The sequence below is a fragment of the Xenopus tropicalis genome, chromosome 2 (assembly GCF_000004195.4).
Source record: "Xenopus tropicalis strain Nigerian chromosome 2, UCB_Xtro_10.0, whole genome shotgun sequence".
Classification (NCBI taxonomy): Eukaryota; Metazoa; Chordata; class Amphibia; order Anura; family Pipidae; genus Xenopus; species Xenopus tropicalis.
The window spans coordinates 62,600,123-62,623,399 of NC_030678.2; the positions used below are offsets into that span (position 1 = coordinate 62,600,123).

The 23,277-nt window shown below is 38.4% G+C and overlaps 2 protein-coding genes across 3 annotated transcripts in view; both read right to left on the reverse strand.

The window, feature by feature from the left end:
* LOC100492643 overlaps positions 1-4,552 on the reverse strand; it is a 29,871-nt gene extending 25,319 nt beyond the window's left edge. The window contains exons 1-2 of the mRNA XM_002932119.4: positions 3,567-4,552; positions 2,022-2,125 (exon numbers count right to left, since the gene is read on the reverse strand). Of these exons, the coding sequence (XP_002932165.1) occupies positions 2,022-2,049 (28 nt within the window). The 5' untranslated portion in view covers positions 2,050-2,125; positions 3,567-4,552. The remainder of the gene's footprint in view (positions 1-2,021; positions 2,126-3,566) is intronic.
* Positions 4,553-9,625: 5,073 nt separating this feature from the next.
* ap4b1 (adaptor related protein complex 4 subunit beta 1) overlaps positions 9,626-23,277 on the reverse strand; it is a 28,005-nt gene continuing 14,353 nt past the window's right edge. For both annotated transcript variants that reach the window (XM_002932132.5, XM_018091559.2), the window contains 6 exons: positions 22,210-22,706; positions 19,260-19,343; positions 18,476-18,579; positions 14,053-14,260; positions 12,461-12,709; positions 9,626-10,208 (listed from right to left, as the gene is read on the reverse strand). In XM_002932132.5, the coding sequence (XP_002932178.2) occupies positions 9,793-10,208; positions 12,461-12,709; positions 14,053-14,260; positions 18,476-18,579; positions 19,260-19,343; positions 22,210-22,706 (1,558 nt within the window). In that variant the 3' untranslated portion in view covers positions 9,626-9,792. The remainder of the gene's footprint in view (positions 10,209-12,460; positions 12,710-14,052; positions 14,261-18,475; positions 18,580-19,259; positions 19,344-22,209; positions 22,707-23,277) is intronic.

Genomic DNA, 23,277 nt, shown 5'->3' on the forward strand with positions numbered 1-23,277 from the left:
CACTTTGAAAAAGGCTAGAGTGCTAGCCGAAACGTTAGTCTCCTCTTTAATAAAATAATTTGTTTGTATAAGTCCTGTGAGTGCTGACCCTCTCTCAAGCACCTATATATATATATATATATATATATATATATATATATATGTTTCAGAGTAAGTATGCTGCCATCCAGGTTTTCAGGGAAGGCCTTGTTTATTTCAGCAAGACAATGCCAAACCGCATTCTGCACGTATTAAAACAGCATGGCTCCATAGTAAAAGATACTGGATGCTAAACTGACCTGCCTTCCTATATCAGACAAGAAAGAGAACAAATAACAGATTTCGAAACTGCAGCGATTTGGTCTCAGTTCCCAATGACGCAGCACAGTGGGGAAACATGCCTCCTCCTTCAGCTTGTTTGAAATGCCTTTCTGACAGCAAATACAAAATGAGCATATATTTTTGAGAAAACAATAACATTTCTCAGTTTCAACATCTGAAATGTAGATAAGCAGCACTCTCTTCTTTACAGCAAAGAGAACGCTATTAAAACTGTATGCAGAAAATACTGGATTAAAATCACCTGTATGGAAAATAACATTTTCTGTGGGCTGAAGAAATGGCTGCTGCATTCTGAAGTATGCCTATTTTGGGTGCAGCACTTAGAAAACTTGCTTTTGTACAGCTGTGAGATTTTGATTTATACAAACCAGGAATGTACTAAAACATATTTGGTATAGGTGCACTCAGGAAATGGGGTTTCATCAATTGTGTTTCCATGCGTATAAAAAGAGTATGTTTACATACATCTCTAAAGGTGCATTTTTTAAAATTATTCCATATTTAGAGAATATACTGTATGTTGTTACATTAGTGGAAATATTTAGAATGCTGATGTTTTCCTGAAAAAAAACAGCTTCTCCTCAAGGCATGCCAAAAAATGTTGTAAAATTATCTGGCATTTAATGCAAACTAATTGGGAAAATTGGCTAGCATTGAAATGTTTAAACACCACAAATAATGCAATGTAAAGCCTTCAAAAATGTTAAGATACTAACCACAATAATGTGAAACCACTTTACTTTACTTACACAATAATAAAGGTGGGCAGCCAATGTAAAAAGCATAATGTAGAGCAAATGTATTACAGAACCAGCCAAGCTCTGTGTTATGAATCTTCTACTACTTAAAGTGACCTCCAGCTTCCAAACCAAAATTTGTTAAAGAGCCCCACACAACACAGGAACCGCTGTTATACATATCACTGCAAACTGTTTCTTCAAGTCTGAATAAATACCATTTTATATGCTGAAATCCAGCTGCAAAACAGTTCTTCGCTTTCTGCATCATTTGAAATCCTGGCAGGGGAGGAGGGACTAAAACATTGATGTTACAAATTGTAACACGTTCTCTACAGCTTACAATCAGCATGTAGCAACTACATAACCCACAATGCATTGCACTGTGATGTCAGCATGTAGGAACTGCATAACCCACAATGTATTACACTGTGATGTTCCTTTCCTTATTGATATCATTTGAGCAGGGAATTGTGGCATTTGGAGGATACAGGCTAATGGCAGGCTGAGGACAGTTAAATTATTTTGAGTCTCAAAGCAGTCAGCCAGATCAGCAGGAGAACAGGTTACAAACCATATTATTATATTAAAAAATCATGAAAAGGATGCATATTTTTTAGATTGATGTATATTGCAAAGTTGCTTTAAATTATGCTTACTTTCCAAAATGTCAAACAAAAAGTTGTGCTTGGGTGAGTTACCCTTTATATATTTATATTGTATATGTATATTAGTAATTAGCCACATAGATAAACTTTGATATAAAACTTTTAAAGTACAGAGAGCAGCATAAGCAGTTACACAATAGGAAGGAGGTCAGCCTTCTCCTTAAACCAGATAACAGATTTTAAATAATTTACTGTTGAATTTGTATTTCTTTGGAAGTTATCATTTTTATACAATTGTTCAAGCCCCATGTCCTGCAGTCCCCAGATATGGCAATATATTAGATTAGATACTTACCCTCACATTGAACCCCCATGGTATTCATTACACTTCGTGTTCTAGGTTCTGGAAATCAGAAATGGTACAGAATGTGGGGCTGTCATGCGGTAGCAGTGAAGAAGCTGCAAATGTGCAACAATTGTGAATTCCTTGTTAGCTTTAACCCTTTCCCCCCAAGGTTGCAACAGTAACTCTGCTTCTTCTTAATGGGGAAGTAAACCCATTTACAACATTTTATACAAAGAAAGCAAATATAATTCTAAAAAACTTTTCAATATAAATTTGTAATGTATTTTAAGTTTTTATTGTAAATATAATTGCTATTGATAGCAGTGTCTATCTTCCCTCTGATACCTTATCACTCATAGTTACATAGTTAGTTACATAGTTACATAGGGTTGAAAAAAGACCAGTGTCCATCAAGTTCAACCCATCCAAGTAAACCCAGCACACCTAACCCACACCTACCAATCTATACACTCACATACATAAACTATAAATACAACCACTAGTACTAACTGTAGATATTAGTATCACAATAGCCTTGGATATTCTGATTGATCAAGAACACATCCAGGCCCCTCTTAAAGGCATTAACAGAATCTGCCATTACCACATCACTAGGAAGGGCATTCCACAACCTCACTGCCCTCACCGTGAAAAAACCACCTACGCTGCTTCAAGCAGCTTTAGCATTGAATATAGCAATGGTCAAATAGACAAAGATAACGTGGAAACTGGAATCTTGATTGGGAAAAATCTGACTACTTCTACATCATTTAAAATGTAGACATAGCCAGGAAAATAGCAAATGACACACAAATACATCTTTTAATACCAAATGCATTTACAAATCATCTTAAAGGGGACCTGGACATACAAAGTTGTATAATAAAAGTCCTTTACAAATTTAACATGAAACACAAATTCTTTTTATTAAAACATCCATATCTGTTTAACAGATATGTGTGAGCTTTCAATCATATATTGCCTGTGCTGCCTATATGCTTCAGGCATAGGCAGGGCAGGTAATTACTTTCTATTCTGCACTACCTAGATATCACTGCACTTCCCACATTCCCCCTCCCCCAGCTCCATAACATGTTGCCATGGCATAGGCATGGACACTGGTCCTCCATTCTGGTGTATAGACAAGATTTTTGGCAGATACAAAGTGCCTTAATAACAGAGCTTGCCTGTGTGTTGTGACTGTGAATTCCCAAACTAAAGGAAACAAAACTAAAATTGTTTTTATTGTGTAAATAAAGTTTATTTTTCACAACTAACATGACAGGTCCCTTTTAAGATGACTAAAAATGAATAATTAGTTTATATTAATAAGTTGCTTAGAATCATACTTGCTATAATTATGTAAGATTTAATAGTTGGGTTGTCTTCCCCTTAAGTGGAAAATAGCACTTCAGCATTGTTTAGTGAACAGGCAAGTGACAATGTCTCAGTTCGATATAATACAGCAATATTAAAACATTTTAAGGGCAGGAATACAAAAAATGTAAACAATGTTATGTATCTAATACACTACACAGGACACAAGTGACTTACTTTATCTGCATCTCAAGGCAAAATCATTTGTACAATCTTTTAATGTTCTCATATAGAAGAGGAAACTGGCTTTACTGGGTGGTGCTTCAGACACCAACAGTATTTGATCCTGCGCTGCCTGTGGTTTTGAACTTCTTTGTAGTTTCCAGTATCAGTGCAATTTATTGCCATAAAGGGTTTCATATTAAAGGTGCAGTTCCAAAATATCTATGATACTCATTATTCAGTTTGCTAATATTGCATATTGCAGCGTCATTTCTGCAATGAGACATTTTTAAAGACGTAGCACTTTACCAGAAGGAGCTTTTTGCTTGATTTCTGTTTTGTTTTTTTTTTAACCACTAAATTTGGGAAACAGACCCAGACTCTAAATGTAACTCCATCCAAAAGGGTTAAATTAATTTGTGAAAAGGGGAAGGAAGCTAAAATGGGAACAAGGTAGATGTGTGCATGCATGAATGCAGGGAGACTCTGCCTGACTCACATAACCTCTCACTTGGTTAAAGACATATGTACTGTCTTGCCATTTATCTTTATTATTTTCCTGTTCCTGCTGTTGGGGAAAGTCCCTCAGTTTACCAAATCTTTTGAAAAATGTGATTCTTGAGCTAGCCATACTAGTAACAATACTGTTTGATATGAATACTTGTATATGGTAAATATGATGGGCTGATATTCATGTATTATGGGTATCTGGGGGTTCAGGAATCAGGTATGTTTACAAATGTATTCTGTAACTGCATCAGCTGTGCAGCTTATTTTAAATAACTTTAACTTAATAGGTGTCTATCACCCTCTAATTGTTTCATAATAAAAGGGCCTGCATTCTGGTTGGGGAAAACAATAGTTTTTGTTTTTTTTAAACTACAGCCCTTACCATTGCTAAGCTGTCTGCACCGGGAGGGAGCTCCCAGTGCGGGCAGCCATATTGTTTGCTGCTCATGCCCATAATGGATGTGTCTTCCCGCTCACTCATTATGCGCATGCCAGTGTCAAAACACATTAGTTAATAGAGCTTCTCTAGTAAAATCCTGCATTGAAATCTGTTTTTCAAAAACACAGATTTTTTCATTTTGAAATTGCATGTGACCTGTGCTCTGACAAACTTGCATGTGATCTGTGAATAGCACAGAAATCCAAGTCTGGCTTGGGACTCCTCCAGTTACATGGGAGTAAGAAAAACAATAGGTTATCTGAAAGCAGTTCTAATGTGTAACGCTGCCTCCGTCTGAAAGCTCAAAAAACAGGCACAATGCACTTAGATGACTGCTTATAAATTTGTTGGTTCAAGAATAAATATTTAAACAGTGTAATTTAGAAATAAAAAGTACAACATAAGAATCATGACAGAATCCTTTTAAAAATATACTTTTATTGGATATTACAAACAATATGAATTACATTTAAAACCATTTTCTCCCCTCTAGTAGCTGGTTGAGCAGGGCAGGCCAACAATACTTTATATAATGCTGATAGTACCAAAATATCCCCCAAAAAAGAATATATCTGATTCACAATGTGGGGTGCCAGCCACTGTTCTTACTGCCTATACTTCCAGCCACCATTACCTTGAAGGGTAGGCACTGTCCAAACAGTGAAGCCACGCCATTTTAATTGTATGGCCCCAATTGATCTTTTATTTTCAGGGGAACAGATCATTATTCCCCTGTGATTGGCCCCATAGCTGCAGATACCACTAGTATTACTGTTAGTTACCTGCATTGTGGACCTTGCTTATGCTAGGGAATACCCACATCAAGTGTCCTGGGGGGGCTGAAGTGCCAGCAAAGAGGGAGGCCCCCTCTGGTAGCCTCATCCTGGCAGAATGATCTGTGCAAGCTCTACAGAGGCTGACCATCCTTCCCACCATAGGGGCCATAGATTTTTGTATTTCATTCACTATATTGTCAAGGCTTTTTGTCTATCCCGCTGCCTCTTAATTCTGCTAGAGATGGGGTTGGTCATGTCGGAAACCAGGGACGCCTCCTGTAAATCCTGACTACTCTCTATGGCCTCCCTCAAGATGGCTGGAAGTGAAATACTGTCATCTTCCTAAATCTTGTCGTTCAGCACTATTCTCAACCCAGTGCTGCAAAGGCCAACCACAAACTGTTCACACAGTAAACTGTCAGGGTCATGTGGGAATTTTGTTTTTGGAAATCACTGTGCCATTAGAAGTGAAATTGCCTTTCTGTACAATCTGATTCAGACAATCTGAAGTTATCTGCATGTAGGGCAATTTTTCAACAATGTATTTTAGCTTGCAGAAAAATGTCCATGCTGCACAGTGGCATAAACATTGGGGGTGTGATGGTACCTGGGCCTGCACCCCCTTAGGAGCATTTTAATAAGCTCCTTTACTAGCAGTGTTAGGCAATTTGGGCTGATACACCATGCTAAAGCATTTTGTCCTCCAGGTAAAATGTAAATGGTGGTTGGAAAACATATGTGTAGCTTTGGGTTTTGGAAGTCGCCCAAAGTTTCCTCATGAGGCAAATTCAGATGATTTCAGAAACCTGAAATTGCTGGTGGGAATGCATTTTGAGGAGATTAGTCACCCACAATAGAGATTTGTTGCTGGTGGAACTAGAGGTAGGCAGAAAAGGCACCTGTCTAGGGTGCAATGATGGGGGGTGCCAAGCAGGTACCTTTCCTGTCCTACTCCTCGCTTTTCCCATGGGCTGCTTGTTCGCATGCATGCGGGGGCGAGGTAGATGGCCGGGTTGCCTAGAGCTCCTGGCCGGCTTGGCCTGCCTCTGCATGTCAGGGCCCTAAGAGTATGCTGTTTCTTTTTACCTCCCGTTGTTAAGTCAGCAGGCTGACTAAACTGTTTGCATCATATCAATTGCTGGTAGGGAAGGGAGGTTTTACATAACACCACATTGCAGTAAAGCAGTAATTTAAATTCCATTTCCAGAACCTTCCATCCTGTCAACTGTGCTGAATAAAACAGATGCAATTCTGAAAGTCTATTTTGTTTAATTCTTAACATATTTTCAGGTTTTATTCACAAATTGCCTTAGAAAAGATCAAATAAAACAATGGTTTACACTCTTGGTATGCAGCGCAGCCTGATCCCTTGTGGCATAGACTCTTTGCCTAGACTCTCCTTTGCAAGAAAACTGCTGACCCTAGCTACACACTACCAGAATGGGCAGTGAAATTCCTCTACCTTCTGTGTACATACCTAACTGCAAGAAACTTTATTACAAAACAAAACAAAATGTCCACTCACTTATAGGTGGAAAAAAAAATGGAGTTCCAGTGGTTTAACATATCTTGTAGATTAGGACCAAAAAAAAAAAATGCTGAGTTTAACCTTACTCAAAGGTTTGATTTACTATAACTCAGATATATATTGTAAATCATTCTAAAAACCAATTATGAAAAACCTATATACTAAAGGGTGTGGCAAGGAAACAGATATAACAAGTACTAGAAACAGTACTGTTTCTGAAAGCAAGGTTGCATGTCAGTTTAGTCAGATTATTTTTCACAGCTGGGTTTTCTAGCAGACAGGCTTAAAGAGGGAAGTATAACCACATATTCAAAATTAATTAAATGAATAGGACTTGTACAAAACTAACTTTTCGCCTATTGTTTTAATCACAAAAAATGTATGTTATTTTGTTATTTCTTGAGCTAAACCAAAAAAACAGGGAAACGGAAGCATTACTCAAAAAATTGCTCCTTGCAAGGTATTTTATTATGACCTATCCAAAATGGGCAAATGTGTTTCTACTCCAATCTACAATGCTTTTCTGAAGTTTAAAGCAATTTTTGAACATCACCTCAAACACTGCAATTTAAAGCATCTGATCTCCCATGTGACCTTGCATTTGTGCAAGAGATAAGCTAGAGCAGTTTTGCGAATAGGAATGGGGGAAAACTGCAGTATACAGATGTGCAAAGCCGAGAGGGTGTATACATATGAGTTACTGTAATTGTTACTTTTATTGCAATTAGGGATGCACCGAATCTAGGATTCAGTTCGGTATTTGGATTAAGGTTCAGCCTTTTTTAACGGGATTCCGAAGTAAAAAAAATTTTTTACGGCATGCACAAAGCATGCGCTTCTGTTTAACCCTTCCATAACCGAATTTGCATATGCAAATTAGGAATCGGATTCAGTTTGGTATTCACCCGCATTTTTCACAAAGGATTTGGGATTCGCCCAAATCCCAAAATAGTGGATTCTGTGCATCCTTAATTGTAATTAACTGAAATCACTTTACGGAGATCTGTTTCCAAGGGGGTGAATACTTTTATAGGCACTGTATGTACTGAGATAAAACATCCTAAATATGAGATTACTGTTGTGTGAGCCCCTCACACAACACAGAAACCCTTAAAATACCTATCAATGTAATCTTTTCCTTCTAAGAGTATGAAAAAATACCATTTTGTATGCTCAAATCCATTCTGCATCATACAATCCACAACTGGGTGGGGGCATAACTGTGGAGTACAAGGAAGGGCAACAGCAGACTTGTGAGTTGCATGTTTGCTGTTGTCCAGGGTCAAAAGTTTGTTCCCCCACTCTGCTTGTTGTCTAGGGGCAGGGGAAGCAAGTTAAATAATTGGACTGACTTCAAAAGCCAGATCAGCATGGGGGCCACTACTGATTATATGAAACGTTTCTGCGTGCAAAGGAATTGTCCGAATCCTCTCTACCACAATGCAATTTACATCAAGGAGTAAGGATTCTCATAGGTGATTGCACTCAGTGCTGCTTCTGAGCACTACCATACAACTGAATAGAATGGTTTTTGACTGCTCAAACAGAACATATCTGGTCAACTTACATGGACGTTATCCTTTATAAACATGTCAATTTGTTATAGCTTATCTGGCAGAAAAATATTCCAGTGTCATAATTAAACTTAGTGCACCTTAAAAAAATGTAAACACAGTTTTATAAATATTCCCCATGGACTTGATCTGCTGGTATTACATGTATTAACATGTACAAGCTGGAATAGCAAAAAAAAAAAAAAAAAACTCAAAGCAAATGGGGACTTAAAGTGTCAGACTGAATATGACAGAAGCAATGACCCTCTACATCCTGGCACAGTTTCTTAACTCTGGTAGACTTGTAAACAGCCATGTCATGCACAAACTTGCTATATGCTGACAATACTAAATTGTGCAAAACTATTAATTCAATGCAGGTTTGTGTGTGCTTGGTTTATTTGGAAGGGTTGAACTTGACGGACTCTTTTTTCAACCAATGTAACTATATTTTGACAGCTAAAACTTGCCAGCATTTTTAAAATAGGAATCCCACAGCAATATTAGTACAGGTATTGGATCCCTTATCCGGAAAGCTCCAAATTAAGATATAAATAATCCTTATTGGATGCAAAACAATCATATTGGGTTTAATTAATGTTTTATTGATTTTTTTAGTAGACTTAAGGTATTGAGATCTAAATTACGGAAGGACCCCTTATCCGGAATACCCTTGGTCCCAAGCATTCTGGCTAATGGGTCCTATACCTGTATTTCTAAGAACTGTCTATGAAGATTTTCATCCAGATCATGGTATATCTAGTATAAATAAATCTAAAGCAACTGGACTTGTTAAGTAATCATTGAAGACGTTTCACTACTCATCTGAGCATCCTGATCATACCTGGTGTCTTTCTATAACACACTAAAGTTATCCATTTATCAAACACAAGCAGTCAAACTGTACAAATAACCACTCTCAAATGTCTATTATACAGTGACTTGCAAAAGTATTCTAACCCTTCTCTCATTCTAATGTTTCTTTTATCACAATTTTCTTCTAAAATAAAAACAATGTATACCGAGAAAGGCAGTTATAAGGTTGATGCTTGAGGTTTTGGTTTCAGTGCAGGATTTGCTGTAAAATGTAAAAACTAGACCTGGGTCTAAAGGAGAGGAGCTTTAAAATATTAGAACACAGAAATTCCAGCTGATACCATTTTCGTTTTAAAATATCACAGGTAGATACAACATGCAAAAGTTTATGCACATGTGACAGAAGCCAGGCATAATTTGAGTTGAGATGTCGGATATCAAAAGCAATGCTGTTTAACATCTTTTTACTGTTGTTCTACTATATATATCCAAATGAATTGTTGACATGCAGCATTGTGCCTTTTATTGTTGAAGAGCCTCATACTGCGGATAGCCCTAAAGGCCTGTCACCTTTTTTGTTCCATTTCACCTTCTATTAATTAAGCACAGTGGCTCTTCATCAGGACAGATCCAGTATTGCTGAAATTGCAGTTCGTAAAATTGTCATAAAGTTTTGAAGCCCTTGGTCATTCTTCGAGTTCTGCTTTACTGACACATCCAGTGAAGGCGCATCTGTAAAGAGCCTAAGCTCTATCAGAAATAAATTCCCAGAGCTATCCTGTGCATAAAGATACGATTTCCATGGATTTGCAGCAGTCTTGCTTTTGGCAATGGTAAATATATTCATCAAATGTAATGATGTCTGAAGTATGTCTGGTTGCACACCTGTTTTCCAGTTTAAGGAACATTCACAAGCTGTATCTGTAGATAACCATGACATCTCGTATACCTCTGGTGTCATTGTAATGTTGCTCTCTAGAGTGAGGTCAGCAGCATCAAGTGGATTTCCTAAATCGGCTTTTAAATTTATTTCTTCTACAAAGAAAAATATAAATTATTAGTTCTAGCTAACACAAATAGCCCTAAACAAGATATAAACTAAAAAAATAAATGTAGCACAAATAAATGATCTTTAGTAAGTTTCTTACTATGTGTACAACTAAAACAATTTTGTGGTAGTCAGCTCTCCTCTCAGCCTAGACAAATACTAAAATGTGTAAATTTATGCCACTTCTTGAAGGTGGCCATACATGTTATGGTCACCAAAGAGCGAATCTTTCTCAAATACGCCCTCCTTGGGTGGGCGATATTGTGCTAATGTGATCATTATACCCTAGGGTCAAACAATCGCATTACAATAAAGGAGATACAGAAAACTGATGCGAGGACTGCATCAGTGAGCCAATGCAGTTCTTGACGCAACAGAAAAATCAAGCCTGTCCCATCGACATTTGGATGATTTTTGGCCAGATATATGTTATGGAGGCCTGTTGGAGGACCCCATCCATGGGCAGATAAGCTGTCAAATCAGTCTAAAGGACCGAAATTGGCAGATTAAATCTTCCAGTGTACTGCCACCTTTATAGGTCTACAGGTTATCCTCAGACCAAGAAAGGCAGATACTGCTTTCAAAAGCAAAGCGTGTTTTCGCCAATTTTCTCGTATGCTTGTGCGACTTTTTCGGACGTTTGCGTGAAAAATTCGGAAAGGTTCTGCCGCTGTTTACAATCGTTCGGTATGAAAATTTTGTGACTTTCGGATAGCCAATACGATATTATTGTGATTAATACGATTTTTCGTAAGCATTTTCGTGATATTTGTGATCTTCAGAAATTATCGTATCCAATCCAAATTTTTCCCATTCGGGATTTGAACTCGTGTTTTAATTATTCGGCCCCCATGAGTTGACAGTAAAGTAATCAAGTATCAATTACTAAAACATTTGGCCAGAGCAAGATATACAGCCACTATCATATTTAGCTTGCACATGGAAAGGCTCTGCAGTAAATAACTGAAAAGATCTCTGCTGTTTATCAAATCCATCAGCACAGGGTGCAGATAAAGGTTTAAAAGTGATACTGACAGGTTCCCATTAAAACACACAGCAATATGTCAGTATTACAGAAAAGCATGAGCTCAATGATATTTCCTTCAAAAAGGTAAAAGGATCGACAAGTGCCCAGTGTGTCTAGCCTTGCATGATTGACAGGGACAAAGTTGATGTTTCCACTCATGGTGTTGAAAAAGCCTACAAAATGGTAACTGATCACAAAACTTTAGTATCACTGATTAAATTTAAAGGAGAAGGAAAGGTAAAAACTAAGTAAGCTTTATCAGAAAAGTCTATGTACAGCCATAAGCACTCACAGAAACGCTACACTGAATTCTCTGAAAGAAACAGATTTCTTGTCTCTTCGTTTTCCTCTGCCAAAATCTGCGCAGCTCTCTCCCCTCTCCTGCTCCCCCCTCCCTCAAGAATGCTAAGAACTCCCTCCCCCAATTGACTTGAGCCAATCAGCAGGAAGCTTCCTCATAGTCTTACAAACTGTGCATGTACACCGGTCTTAGTCTTGATGCAAGAGAGAGGCATTATGGGAACTTTCTTTACACAGCTCAGCGTTTTTTTTTCCTATGAGGCTTCTGATCATCTGAACAGGAGAAATATGGGGAGACTTAAGGGCACTATTGAGAGAACTGAAGGCCTAAAGCTTGAGATTAACTCTTTATTAGCCTTTCCTTCTCCTTTAAAAATTTCAGAGGTCACGTTTTGTCATGGGCCATGAAAATGCTAGGCCTTTATATTTCCTGTGGGTGAAGTGACTATGGGTCCGTTCAGGATATACTGCTACAGTTTATCTCATCTGGTGCACCTGTAGCTGGCAAAGGTTGCTTTCTATAGGCAATCTTGTCAAGATTTGAGGGAGGAGTAGAGTGTCACAACCAAGGACATCCAGGGCAAGTCCTTACAGATAACCTTCACTTTCTGTGTTTTCTTATCCTCTCATTTGTGCCATTTAAGATACCAAGCACTAAAACTGCAGTGTAGCTGCATTTTTATTTTTTACTCATTTCTACTGTATTTAGCGCTCGTCTTTATCATGAAAGTATTACAAATGTGCCCAGTGTTTCATTAACAAGCAGCAACAATTTACTAAATGCCTACATACAAACAGGATGTACTATGACTACATAATATGACTATATAATGTGCATAACAATAACAAAACTGTAACCTCTCAAAACGAACATCTTCCGATAAAACATTCACACTAATTGGTCCAACCTACCAGACACATGATGATCACCCTCTGATCCGGCAGTCAAAGCTAACCCATGCTTTATATCATGTAGAGGCATCAAAGTATTAAAAGCTGGGACCCAGGTATTGATTGGCTGGTCGGTTTGGTTTTCCAAGACACTCAATGTTGGATCAGATTTTGGACTGTTCATCACTTGCTTAGCCTCATTTACACCAGACGCTAAAAGTCGGTAGTAGAAAAGCCCTCGATCTCTTACAGCCATGTCAATTTCCTCTTCTGAAAAGGAAATCAAAAACAGTTGTCTGCAGTATTTTTTTTTTTACAATAGATTTAGCAGTAAAAGTAATGGATGTTTTAGAATTGTCATGTATATGCAATAACTAATCAAGCTCTCTTTTTCACAAAAATCATGAGTTTGGCCTTCGGGTTCTCTTTTCACCTACTCTGCATGTCAGTGAAGCTTCAGATCCTCATAGGCAATAAGCCAAAGGCTAGTGTTTCCAACATTGACAAAGCACTAAATAGAAGCAGCAGACATTTGTTTCTGTGTCTCCTCTCTACTTTAGTGCAGATCTATAATGGGGTCCCTCCTGCACCTGCTAATAATGCCTCTAGATACCTAACCTGCTGTTTAAGTGCTCCCAGAAAGGGGAATTATTAAAGGAGAAGGAAAGGTTAAGTCACTTGGGGGTGCCAAAATGTTAGGCACCCCCAAGTGACTTAGATCGCTTACCTTTTACCCCGGGCTGGGGCCCCTTTACGGAGAGAACAGCACCAGCCCGGGGTAGCAGCGAGCGCTTCCTCCTTCCTTTTCGCTTGCGTGCGCAGTAGAGTGAAAAGCCGAACTTAAACAACAAAGTCGGCTTTTCACTTTACTGCGCATGCGCCGGCCGGCGGATTTCGCCGGCAGAAGAGAAAGGAAGGAGGAAGCGCTTCCTTCAGGTACCCTGGGCTGGTGTTTTTTTCTCCTAACAGGGGCACCAGCCCAGGGTACAAGGTAAGTGATCTAAGTCACTTGGGGGTGCCTAACATTTTGGCATCCCCAAGTGACTTAGCCTTTCCTTCCCCTTTAAATCTCTCTACAAGACACTTGCAAGTGTACACATACAGTCATATTTTTTTTATCTTTGTTCCATATTCTGGCCAATGATCACATCTTTCTCACAAAAGATATTACCTCAGTGGATGATTCCTGTGTTACTGTAACATAGAATAAAGCTGAAAAAATTCCATTCATTTCTGATTATGGTCCATTAAACAGAAGTATTGAAACAAATATTGTGAAAAAAAAATATTGGTCCTTACTGAAAAGGAATTTAAGATCGGCCAATTATTTAAAGATAACCTCTTGTTTTATATAAGAGATAAAAACACTGACAATCACTTAGTCAGAGCTGAAGTACACAAAACTCAAGACAAAACTTAGGCCCAACACCCTAACCTGGTCACTAAATATTAGCCCATGTATTGGGGAAGTTTAATACATCTGACAATGAAAAACACACAGTTGGACTGCACCAGCAAACAAGTAAGCTTGCATTAATTTTCCGTAAGGATTCCATTTTAGATCTGAATATAGAAAAGCAGTACATGTAAAATCACCAGTTTTTCACACTCACCTATACAGTAATAAATTAGACGCCCCAGCATGTCCTGACATTCAGCTGGACGAGAGAGAAACAACCGCACCACGGCAGTCAGCAGCTCTATTTTTACTGTAGGAGATATCTCTGTCTTAATGTTATCCACAAAGTCCTCCAGAATATAAGGTGCATTAGATATTACATCTCCATGCATCCCCAAAAGCCATATTAGGGCACGTTTCCCCTAGAAATAAGACACACACATAAGACTTAAACATTATCATAAACATCATCATTATCATAAACATTTGAGCACCAAGTCTTCTTATGGCTCAAATTCATGCAATATATTGTGTGTGATGTTAAACCTAATGCTTCAGGGTTACACTGATGAAGTAGCTTACTTTATTTTAAATAAACAAATATATGAATAGTTGATCTGGCTTTAGGAAAAGCCTAGTTCTGTAAACATACTTGTGACAGAAGTTCAAATAAAAGCACACAGAAACAAATCTGAATACAGGTATGGTACTTGTTATTCAGAATGCTCAGAACCTAGTACTTTCCAGATAGGGGTTTTTCTGTATATGGATCCACATAATTTAAGTCTACTAAAAATAATTTAAACATTAAATAACTGCAATAGGATTGTTTTGCCTCGAATAAGAATAACTTTTATATAATATTAATTGGAATTAGAATAACTATTAATTGGCCTTCCCCTCCAAAGACTGTCCCCACTCCAGTCCATAATGAATACTACTGCCAGGCTCATACACCTCTCCAACCGCTCCTCCTCTGCCGTGCCACTCTGCCAATCTCTGCACTGGCTTCCCCTACCGTCCAGGATAAAATTCAAACTAATGACTCTCACATTCAAAGCAGTTCATAACTCTGCCCCACCCTACATCTCTGAACTCATCTCTAGGTACCATCCAACCCGCTTGTTACGCTCCTCTACTGACCTGCTCCTCAGCTCCTCTCTCATTCCCTCCTCACACGCTCGCATTCAAGACTTTGCAAGGGCTGCCTCCCTTCTCTGGAATTCACTCCCACAACCTGTCAGACTTTCTCCCAATCTCTCTGCCTTCAAGAAATCTCTAAAAACGCATTTATTTAGAGCAGCTTACCCTAATCTAGTTTAGCAACACCCTGTGCCACACCTCTCACAACTCTGGTCATGCCCATACCCACACCTTGTGTGTCAACCCTTTTTCCTTGTAGATTGTACCGTATATACTCGAGTATAAACTGAGATTTTCAGTACCAATAATGTGCTGAAAAAGGGACCCTCGAGTTATACTCGAGTATATACGGTAGTTTACGTCGTTCTGGCCTCCTGGACGTGCGCTCGCTCGCTCGCTTATGGCGCACATGGAGTCCTGCGTGTCAGGGAGCCGGAAGCAGAGGAGCTGGCTGTCAAGCATCGCGCTGGAAGCGCCTTAGACAAGCAATGCCCAGGACTTCGATTTAGTTAGTATTGCCACCTTTTAATGGTGCTTTCATTATTTGCATTAAATGTTAATTCGCCCTTATGTTAGGCTTCATTTCTGTGTTTGGAGCTAAACTATATTCTTCCTACTGGTTTGATTCAGAGCAGGGTTGGAAAAAGGTTTTCTTTATGGATGATAACTTGGTAGAATCCCTCAGAAAGCCAATACATAATCAATATATCTATATCCCATAGAAACATGATAACTTGACTGGTTGAACTGTGACAAGATTTTCCTATACAAGTGCTGCTGGGGTGCAAATATTAATAATTTATATAGCACTGCCATATTCCCCCCGGTGCTCTACAGACATTATATATCATTCATTACATTTTGTTTCCCTTTCAGGCTGCAGTTATGGAGCCGGAGTTTCTAGATAAACTTAAACTTGTGATTCTACATCACTCACCCCAAAAAGTATACAGGACTATATACCGTATATACTCGAGTATAAGCCGACCCGAATATAAGCCGAGGTACCTAACTTTACCTAAGAAAACTGGAAAAACCTATTGACTCGAGTATAAGCCTAGGGTGTTTTTTTTTTTAACTGTCAGGCAAGTTTGGGAAGGCTAAGTAAGCTGCCATACTAAGTATCAAGTACTTGCCATCCTGCTGTGTGTGCTCCCATCGCAATGCAGCATGTCTCCCAGCACAACTGACAGCAAAGCTACTTCTACTTGTGATCTTTACTGAGTTGCTAAACCTCAGCTTCCATAATGCTTTTACTTTTGATAATATGCTGGAGAACTAAATCCAGCGATATTTGGTACTGCAACACTTATGGAAAGTATAGGTCCCCTTTAAATACATTTTACAGCTCAAAGTGGCTTACAGTAAGATCTACAGCTTTTCTACATTAAAGTGGTTTTTAGGTCACAAGGTTCTTGGAACAAAAGAGAACATGCAACAGTTTGACTACAAAACCTATGTTGCTTTTGCCTGGAAATGGTGCACATCATAGAAAATCAATATAAACCTAGTTGCTCAATACAGTGCGTATGGTTAGATGCATTCCTTTTTAAGGAGAACCCCAATGTTACTTCTGAAGTAACTGAAAGGTCACTCATCTAGACAGACAGCTAATGGGAAACATAAGAAACTCATAATTAACAGTGTGGGGGGCATTAATGACAAGCTCACAACACACATACATTAGAGGGAAAGCAGGAGAGATAATACCATTAAGGAGAGATAATACCAACAAGAAAGCTGTGCACAAAGCAAGCAGTGCTGTCGCTCCTCACAGCAACGCGCATACACTCACGCACGTCAGCGGGACCGGCCCGTCCACAGGTGGGGGTGGTGGTGCTACCGTAAGTACAATAATTTAGTAAACAGCAACCCACATAACATAAGTAATAACCCACCTCACAGAAGCGCTCGTATGCAGTGTATGCTCGAGACAGCGCTACCCTAGCAACGCGCCCGCACACCGGCGGGACCCGCCCACACGCAAGTACACACCTCACAGAAGTGCTTCCCCAACAACGCGCACACACGCTGACGGGACCCGGGACCCGCCCGCTCACCCATAACCCAACAATAATTGAGTAATCGGCGACTCACATAAGAGCTTCCCCAGCACCATGCACGCAGGCGGGACCCGCCCGTCCGTCCCTCCGTCCAGGGGGGGGTTCTAACCGTATATACCAGAGTATAAGCCGAGGGCCACTTTTTCAGCACATTTTTGGTGCTGAAAAACTCGGCTTATACTCGAGTATATACGGTAAGAATTAAATAACAAATTTACACATCAAAATTTCAATATGTAAAATTAAATGAGATATTAACCTATACAACCTTGCATATGGTTATCTTATGTTGGATGCGCCTCATTTTCCAGCCCATACCTTGTGTTTATTAATATGGTAGTCATGTAAGCACTTGTGAGTGTCCTTTTATTAAATAATTTGATTATTGAAACTTAGCAGTAGCGGCTGCATTTCCCACCCTAGGCTTATACTTGAGTCAATAAGTTTTTCCAGTTTTCCTAGGTAAAATTAGGTACCTTGGCTTATACTCGGATCGGCTTATACTCGAGTATATACGGTAAGCTCTTTTGGGCAGGGCTCTTTTCACCTCTTGTGTCGGTTATTGATTGCTTTATATGTTACTCTGTATGTCCAATGTATGAAACCCACTTATTGTACAGCGCTGCGGAATATGTTGCCGCTTTATAAATAAATGTTAACAATAATAATAATAATAATATATTAGTTGGGATCAAGTACACGGTACTGTTTTTTTACATTTGACTTGTTTGATTAAACTCAGTCTATGGGACATGGCCTTTTCGTAATTCAGAGGTTTCTGGATCACTTGTTTCCCATACCTGTACCACTTCTGAATTATTTGCATTCATGTGCAAATGGTCTGGTTTCACTATACATGAAAGGAACTGATCTCTGCTAAAAGATTTTTGCAAACCATAACATGAATGCAGATGGCAATTATGAATAACAGGTGTTTTTCTTTCCCCTATAGTATGATTTTTAATTAAGGCTTTCTATACAGCAATCAAACTAACTGGTTTTTGGTCCTGCTTGGGGTTAGTATGTACACTTTTGTAACCAGAAGAAAGCTGTCATAATAGCCGCATGATCAACCAAGTGGAGGCTGACCCTACTGGTTAACATTTCCTGCAAAAAAAAAAAGTCAAAAGCAAGATCCAGTGGCAAGTATTTTACATAAAATCAACAAAATAATGAAATAAATAAGAATATACAAAATACTGAAGCAGTTTAATCCAACTCTGCAAACTATGCTGGGATTCAGCTGAATTCTGAATTCAATGAATCCCTAGAGGTTCTACATCACACTGGAGAAGGCTGAATGCATTTCTTTTATGCTCAATAATTGTGAAAACAAATACATTTCAAAAACAATTTAACAATTTAACACAATAATTTTATACAGAATAAAATTAGAAAATATTGTCAACAGTATGTTGGGTGTCCTGTTACCTCATTATCTTGAATAATTTCCTCACAACCAGGCAGAGCCAGGCACACTTTTGCAATGCACTGTGGACATAGCCAAACAAGGTCTCGGAAAGTCTGTATAACAGCTATAAAGTAAAATAAATTGTAATTTTTCCGCCATATTGATATTGTTAAATTTATTACAAGATAATCTGGCATTAATGTAAAGGACATATTATGGACTTGACGTTTTAATGCTTATATGAGTTAATGCAGTTACACAGGGAATTAACAAATGCACCATATCTTTTCATTAAAAGAACAAGAACTGAATCACATTCAGTTTAAGATCTGAAATCCTATGCATTCTATTTTAATAGGAGTAAAAGCTTCTACTTTTTAGGTACTGAAAACATCACTGGTCTGAGAAGCTATATGATGTTTTTCTGGCAACAGTCCTACAAAAAACTGTAGCTTCATAAGGCTGCTTTTGTTTTGAGATTATTGTATCTTCTTTAATTAAAGACATAAATCAAGTTAAGGGTATGCACACCAGGAAATCCACAGAGCTATTTATGTAGCAGAATCCTGGAAAGATTGAATTGTTTTTATGTGCCATCACTGTTATTCTTCTTCTACAGTATTTGAACACCTGTTCAACCACTTTCTCAACCACATGCTTTAAGACTACTCTGTCCTAGTCCTTTGCTCCCACTATCCTATTTGGTCTCCTCATTCGCTCATTAAACATAATTTTTATAAACAGAAATTCAAACTAAAGAAATTGTGCATACTGAAATAAGCTTATGCTTAATAAAATACTTACCTGAGGTAATGTGCTCTTGATTAAATTCAAGAAGCTGTGACAAGATTTTCACGCATTTCTCACTAAATGTTTTTGCAATGCGGCCTGTAAGCAAAAAAATTAGCTTATGTACTGCTATAATAACTAACATAGTAATTTTCCTGCTGCAATAAAACCAAAAAGAACAGTTAAAGGTAATTTTTTTTAGTTAATGCATAAGATATACCGTTAGGTCCATAAATATTTGGACAGAGACAACTTTTTTCTAATTTTGGTTCTGTACATCACCACAATGAATTTTAAATGAAACAACTCAGATGCAGTGTAAGTGCAGACTTTCAGCTTTAATTCAGTGGGGTGAACAAAACAATTGCTTAAAAATGTTTATGAATGAGGCCACTAAAGCATTTTTTTTAAACAATCCCTTCATTTCAGGGGCTCAAAATTGGACAAATTAAATAACTGGAAATAAAATGGTCGTTTCTAATACTTGTTTGAAAACCCTTTGCTGACAATGACAGCCTGAAGTCTTGAACTCATGGACATCACCAGATGCTGGGTTTCCTCCTTTTTAATGCTGTGCCAGGCCTTTACTGCAGCAGCTTTCAGTTGCTGTTTGTTTGTGGGCCTTTCTGTCCGAAGTTTAGTCTTCAACAAGTGAAATACATGCTCAATTGGGTTAAGATCAAGTGACTGACTTGGCCATTCAAGAATTTTCCACTTCTTTGCTTTAATAAACTGTTGGGTTGCTTTGGCTGTGTTTTTTCGATCCTTGCCATCTGTATCATGAAATGTCGCCCAATCAATTTTGACTGCATTTAGCTGGATTTGAGCAGTATGTCTCTGACCACCTCAGAATTCATTCGGCTGCTTCTGTCCTGTGTCACATGAATAAACACTAGTGTCCCAGTGTCACTGGCAGCCATGCATGCCCAAGCCATCACACTGTCTCCCCGTGTTTTACAGATGATGTGGTATGCTTTGGATAATGAGCTGTTCCACACCTTCTCCGTAATTTTTTCTTGCCATTATTCTGGTATAGGTTGATCTTGGTTTCATCTGTCCAAAGAATGTTTTTTTCAGAACTGTGCTGGCTTTTTTAGAGGTTCTTTAGCAAAGTCCAATCCAGCCTTCCTTTCTTATGAGAGGCTTATGAGAGGCTTGCACCTTGCAGTGCACCCTCTGTATTTACTTTTATGCAGTCTTCTCTTTATAGTAGACTTGGATATCGATATGCCTACCCCCTGGAGAGTGTTGTTCACTTGGTTGGCTGTTGTGAAGAGGTTTCTCTTCACCATGGAAATGATTCTACAATCATCCACCACTGTTGTTTTCCGTGGACGTCAAGGTCTTTTGCGTTGCAAGAGCTTGCTTTCTTTCTTTTCTGTAGATTTTTGCCACTCCTAATATGGTAGCAATTTCTCTGATGGGTTTTTTCTGTTTTCGCAGCTTAAGGATGGCTTCTTTCACCTGCATGGAGAGCTCCTTTGACCGCATGTTGTCTGTTCACAGCAAAATCTTCCACATGCAAGCACCTCACCTCAAATCAACGCCTTTTATCTGCTTAATTGATAATGACATAACGATGGACTTGCCAACACCTGAAATAGCCTTTGAGTCAATTGTCCAATTAATTTTGAGCCCTTGAAATGAAGGGATTATGTTAAAAAAATGCTTTAGTGGCCTCACATTCTTATGCAATTGTTTTGTTCACCCCACTGAATTAAAGCTGAAAGTCTGCATCTGAGATGTTTCATTTAAAATTCATTGTGGTAATGTAAAGAACCAAAATTAGAAAAAAAGTTGTCTCTGTCCAAATATTTATGGACCTAACTGTACATTAAACAGGTCACATAATGTGACATTTTGGCACCCCCAAGAGACTTTGCCTTTCCTTCTCCTTTAAGGGAATTCCTTGCACCTGGGTGCAGATGTGGAGGGATTAATAGTCAATAAGCAGCACTGCATTCCACAGGTCGCATGAAAAGGCTTTATTTGAAAAAAAAAAAAAAAAAGTAGTGGTTCAACATTTTAGTCACATTCAGTGACCTTCATCAGCTGCTGTGCTTGAGGAAGGTCACTGAACGTGGCTGAAACATTAAACCACTACATTTTTCAATGTGCACCTGTGGAATGCAATGTATAGTGTAACTTAATAAAACTACTGAACGGTTTCATTCTACATGTTATATTTTACAACAACCCGGTACCTGTTCTTGCTACTAAGTTTTATAAAAAGAAGGTAGCTGTAAGGCAGAATAAAGCATTGTCACACAATGACAATACATGAGGCAAAGGGAGAAGAGCATATTAACATATTAATAAATAATTGCTTCTCCATAAAAGCAACAGTCATATGTTGTCACCAATTCTTATGAAATTGTCTGTTTTTTTTGCCAACCTGTGGTTGAAGATTAGTGCCCATTACCTACCTCAAGCTTTAAGGACATGTAAACCCCCAACAAAAAAATTGAAATCAGTGAAATCTTTAAATACCTGCCACTCTGGTTGCTCAAGAGATACAAGTAAGGCTGCAGCATTCCCATAATCACTTAGGGTTTCTTATCCTCCTCAAACCCACTCAGCCCTCAGGAATATACATTGAGTATTAGCTAATAAGCATGTCCAGTTCTTTTTAACTAAGATTACTAAACACGTTCATTCTGTCACTAGTGATGCACCAAATCCACTATTTTGGGATTTGGCCGAACCCTGAATCCTTCAAAAAAGATTTCGTCCAAATACCAAACTGAATCAAAATCCTTATTTGCATATGCAAATGAGGGTACATCCATGCTGACATTACAAAAAGCCATGTGATTTTAAGGATTCAGGTTTGGTTTGTCGGCTAAATCTGAATCCTGCTGAAAAAGGCCGAATAACGCCAGGTACACCTGTACCAAAAGATCAGTTTCCATGTCTGTGCCCTGTAGAGCGCTGTTTAGCTGCATGTCACCTACTTTAGTCTTACCTATTGCAAAAATAGCAGTTTGTGCAAGTTGTACTGATATGTCAGTGCAGCAAATTCTTAGCTCCTCCAGAACATTGTGCACATTTTCATCATTCACTAGCTCACAAAGAATGTCCATCTTCTGACTCTTGATGTAATGTGGATCATTGTATGAACAGAAAAACTTTTTATAGTGGCTACTAAAATGGCCAGGCATGCTACGCAGAATCTCTCGAACATGGCAAAGGGCAGCAAAACACATTTCTTTGCTTTCTGAAGCAGAAGCAGCCAGAAGTGGACCTTTTAACCGGCCAAGAACATCTCTTTGCACATTAGGAAACTCCACTGCAAGAACCAGGAAGAGTTTAGTGGCTCCCATAACTACACTAGTATGGTTACTCTTTAGAAAGTTATCTAGTAAGTTTAAGATATCAAAAAGCTCATCTTCCGTTTTAGGGTTGTATCGAAGGAGGAAGCCTAAAACTTCACTTTGTCCCCACTGATCCAGTTCAGCCATTCTGTAAATACAAAACAGAAAATATCATTGAATTATTTTACCAGTGCCCATTTTGTTTTGACATACATGCAGACACACACACTATTACTCACAATTACAGGGGATATTAAATAAAAGTGGTAACCTAAGCATGGCAGATTTGTAATTTTTACAGCAACTCCTAGGCAACATCTTCTATGAATTTGCAGCTCATGGGCTAGGCCTTGTAGTCTAACAACAAGGCAACTGCAAAGTTGAAAATCCAGGCACTTACAAAAAATGTAATTATTTAAAACCAAGTAAATTCTCTCTCTGCACATCTTTGTTTATATATGAATGGAAAATTCTTCCCAGCACTCATCTTAAACTACAATACAACAATAGCAGTGGCCTAGTATGATGTCTATTTTTTTTTTTTATAAAAAAAGTGTAAGGTATGTTGAATATCTCAGCCACCTCAAATAAAAGGGCAGTAACCTTTCTTCTGCATAAATGCAAATAAGGAAAACAAGGAATGTCTTGTGCTCCGAATAAGAATTGCTTTACTATGTATTTAGTGGAAAATATAAATAATAAAATACAATGCTAAGAAA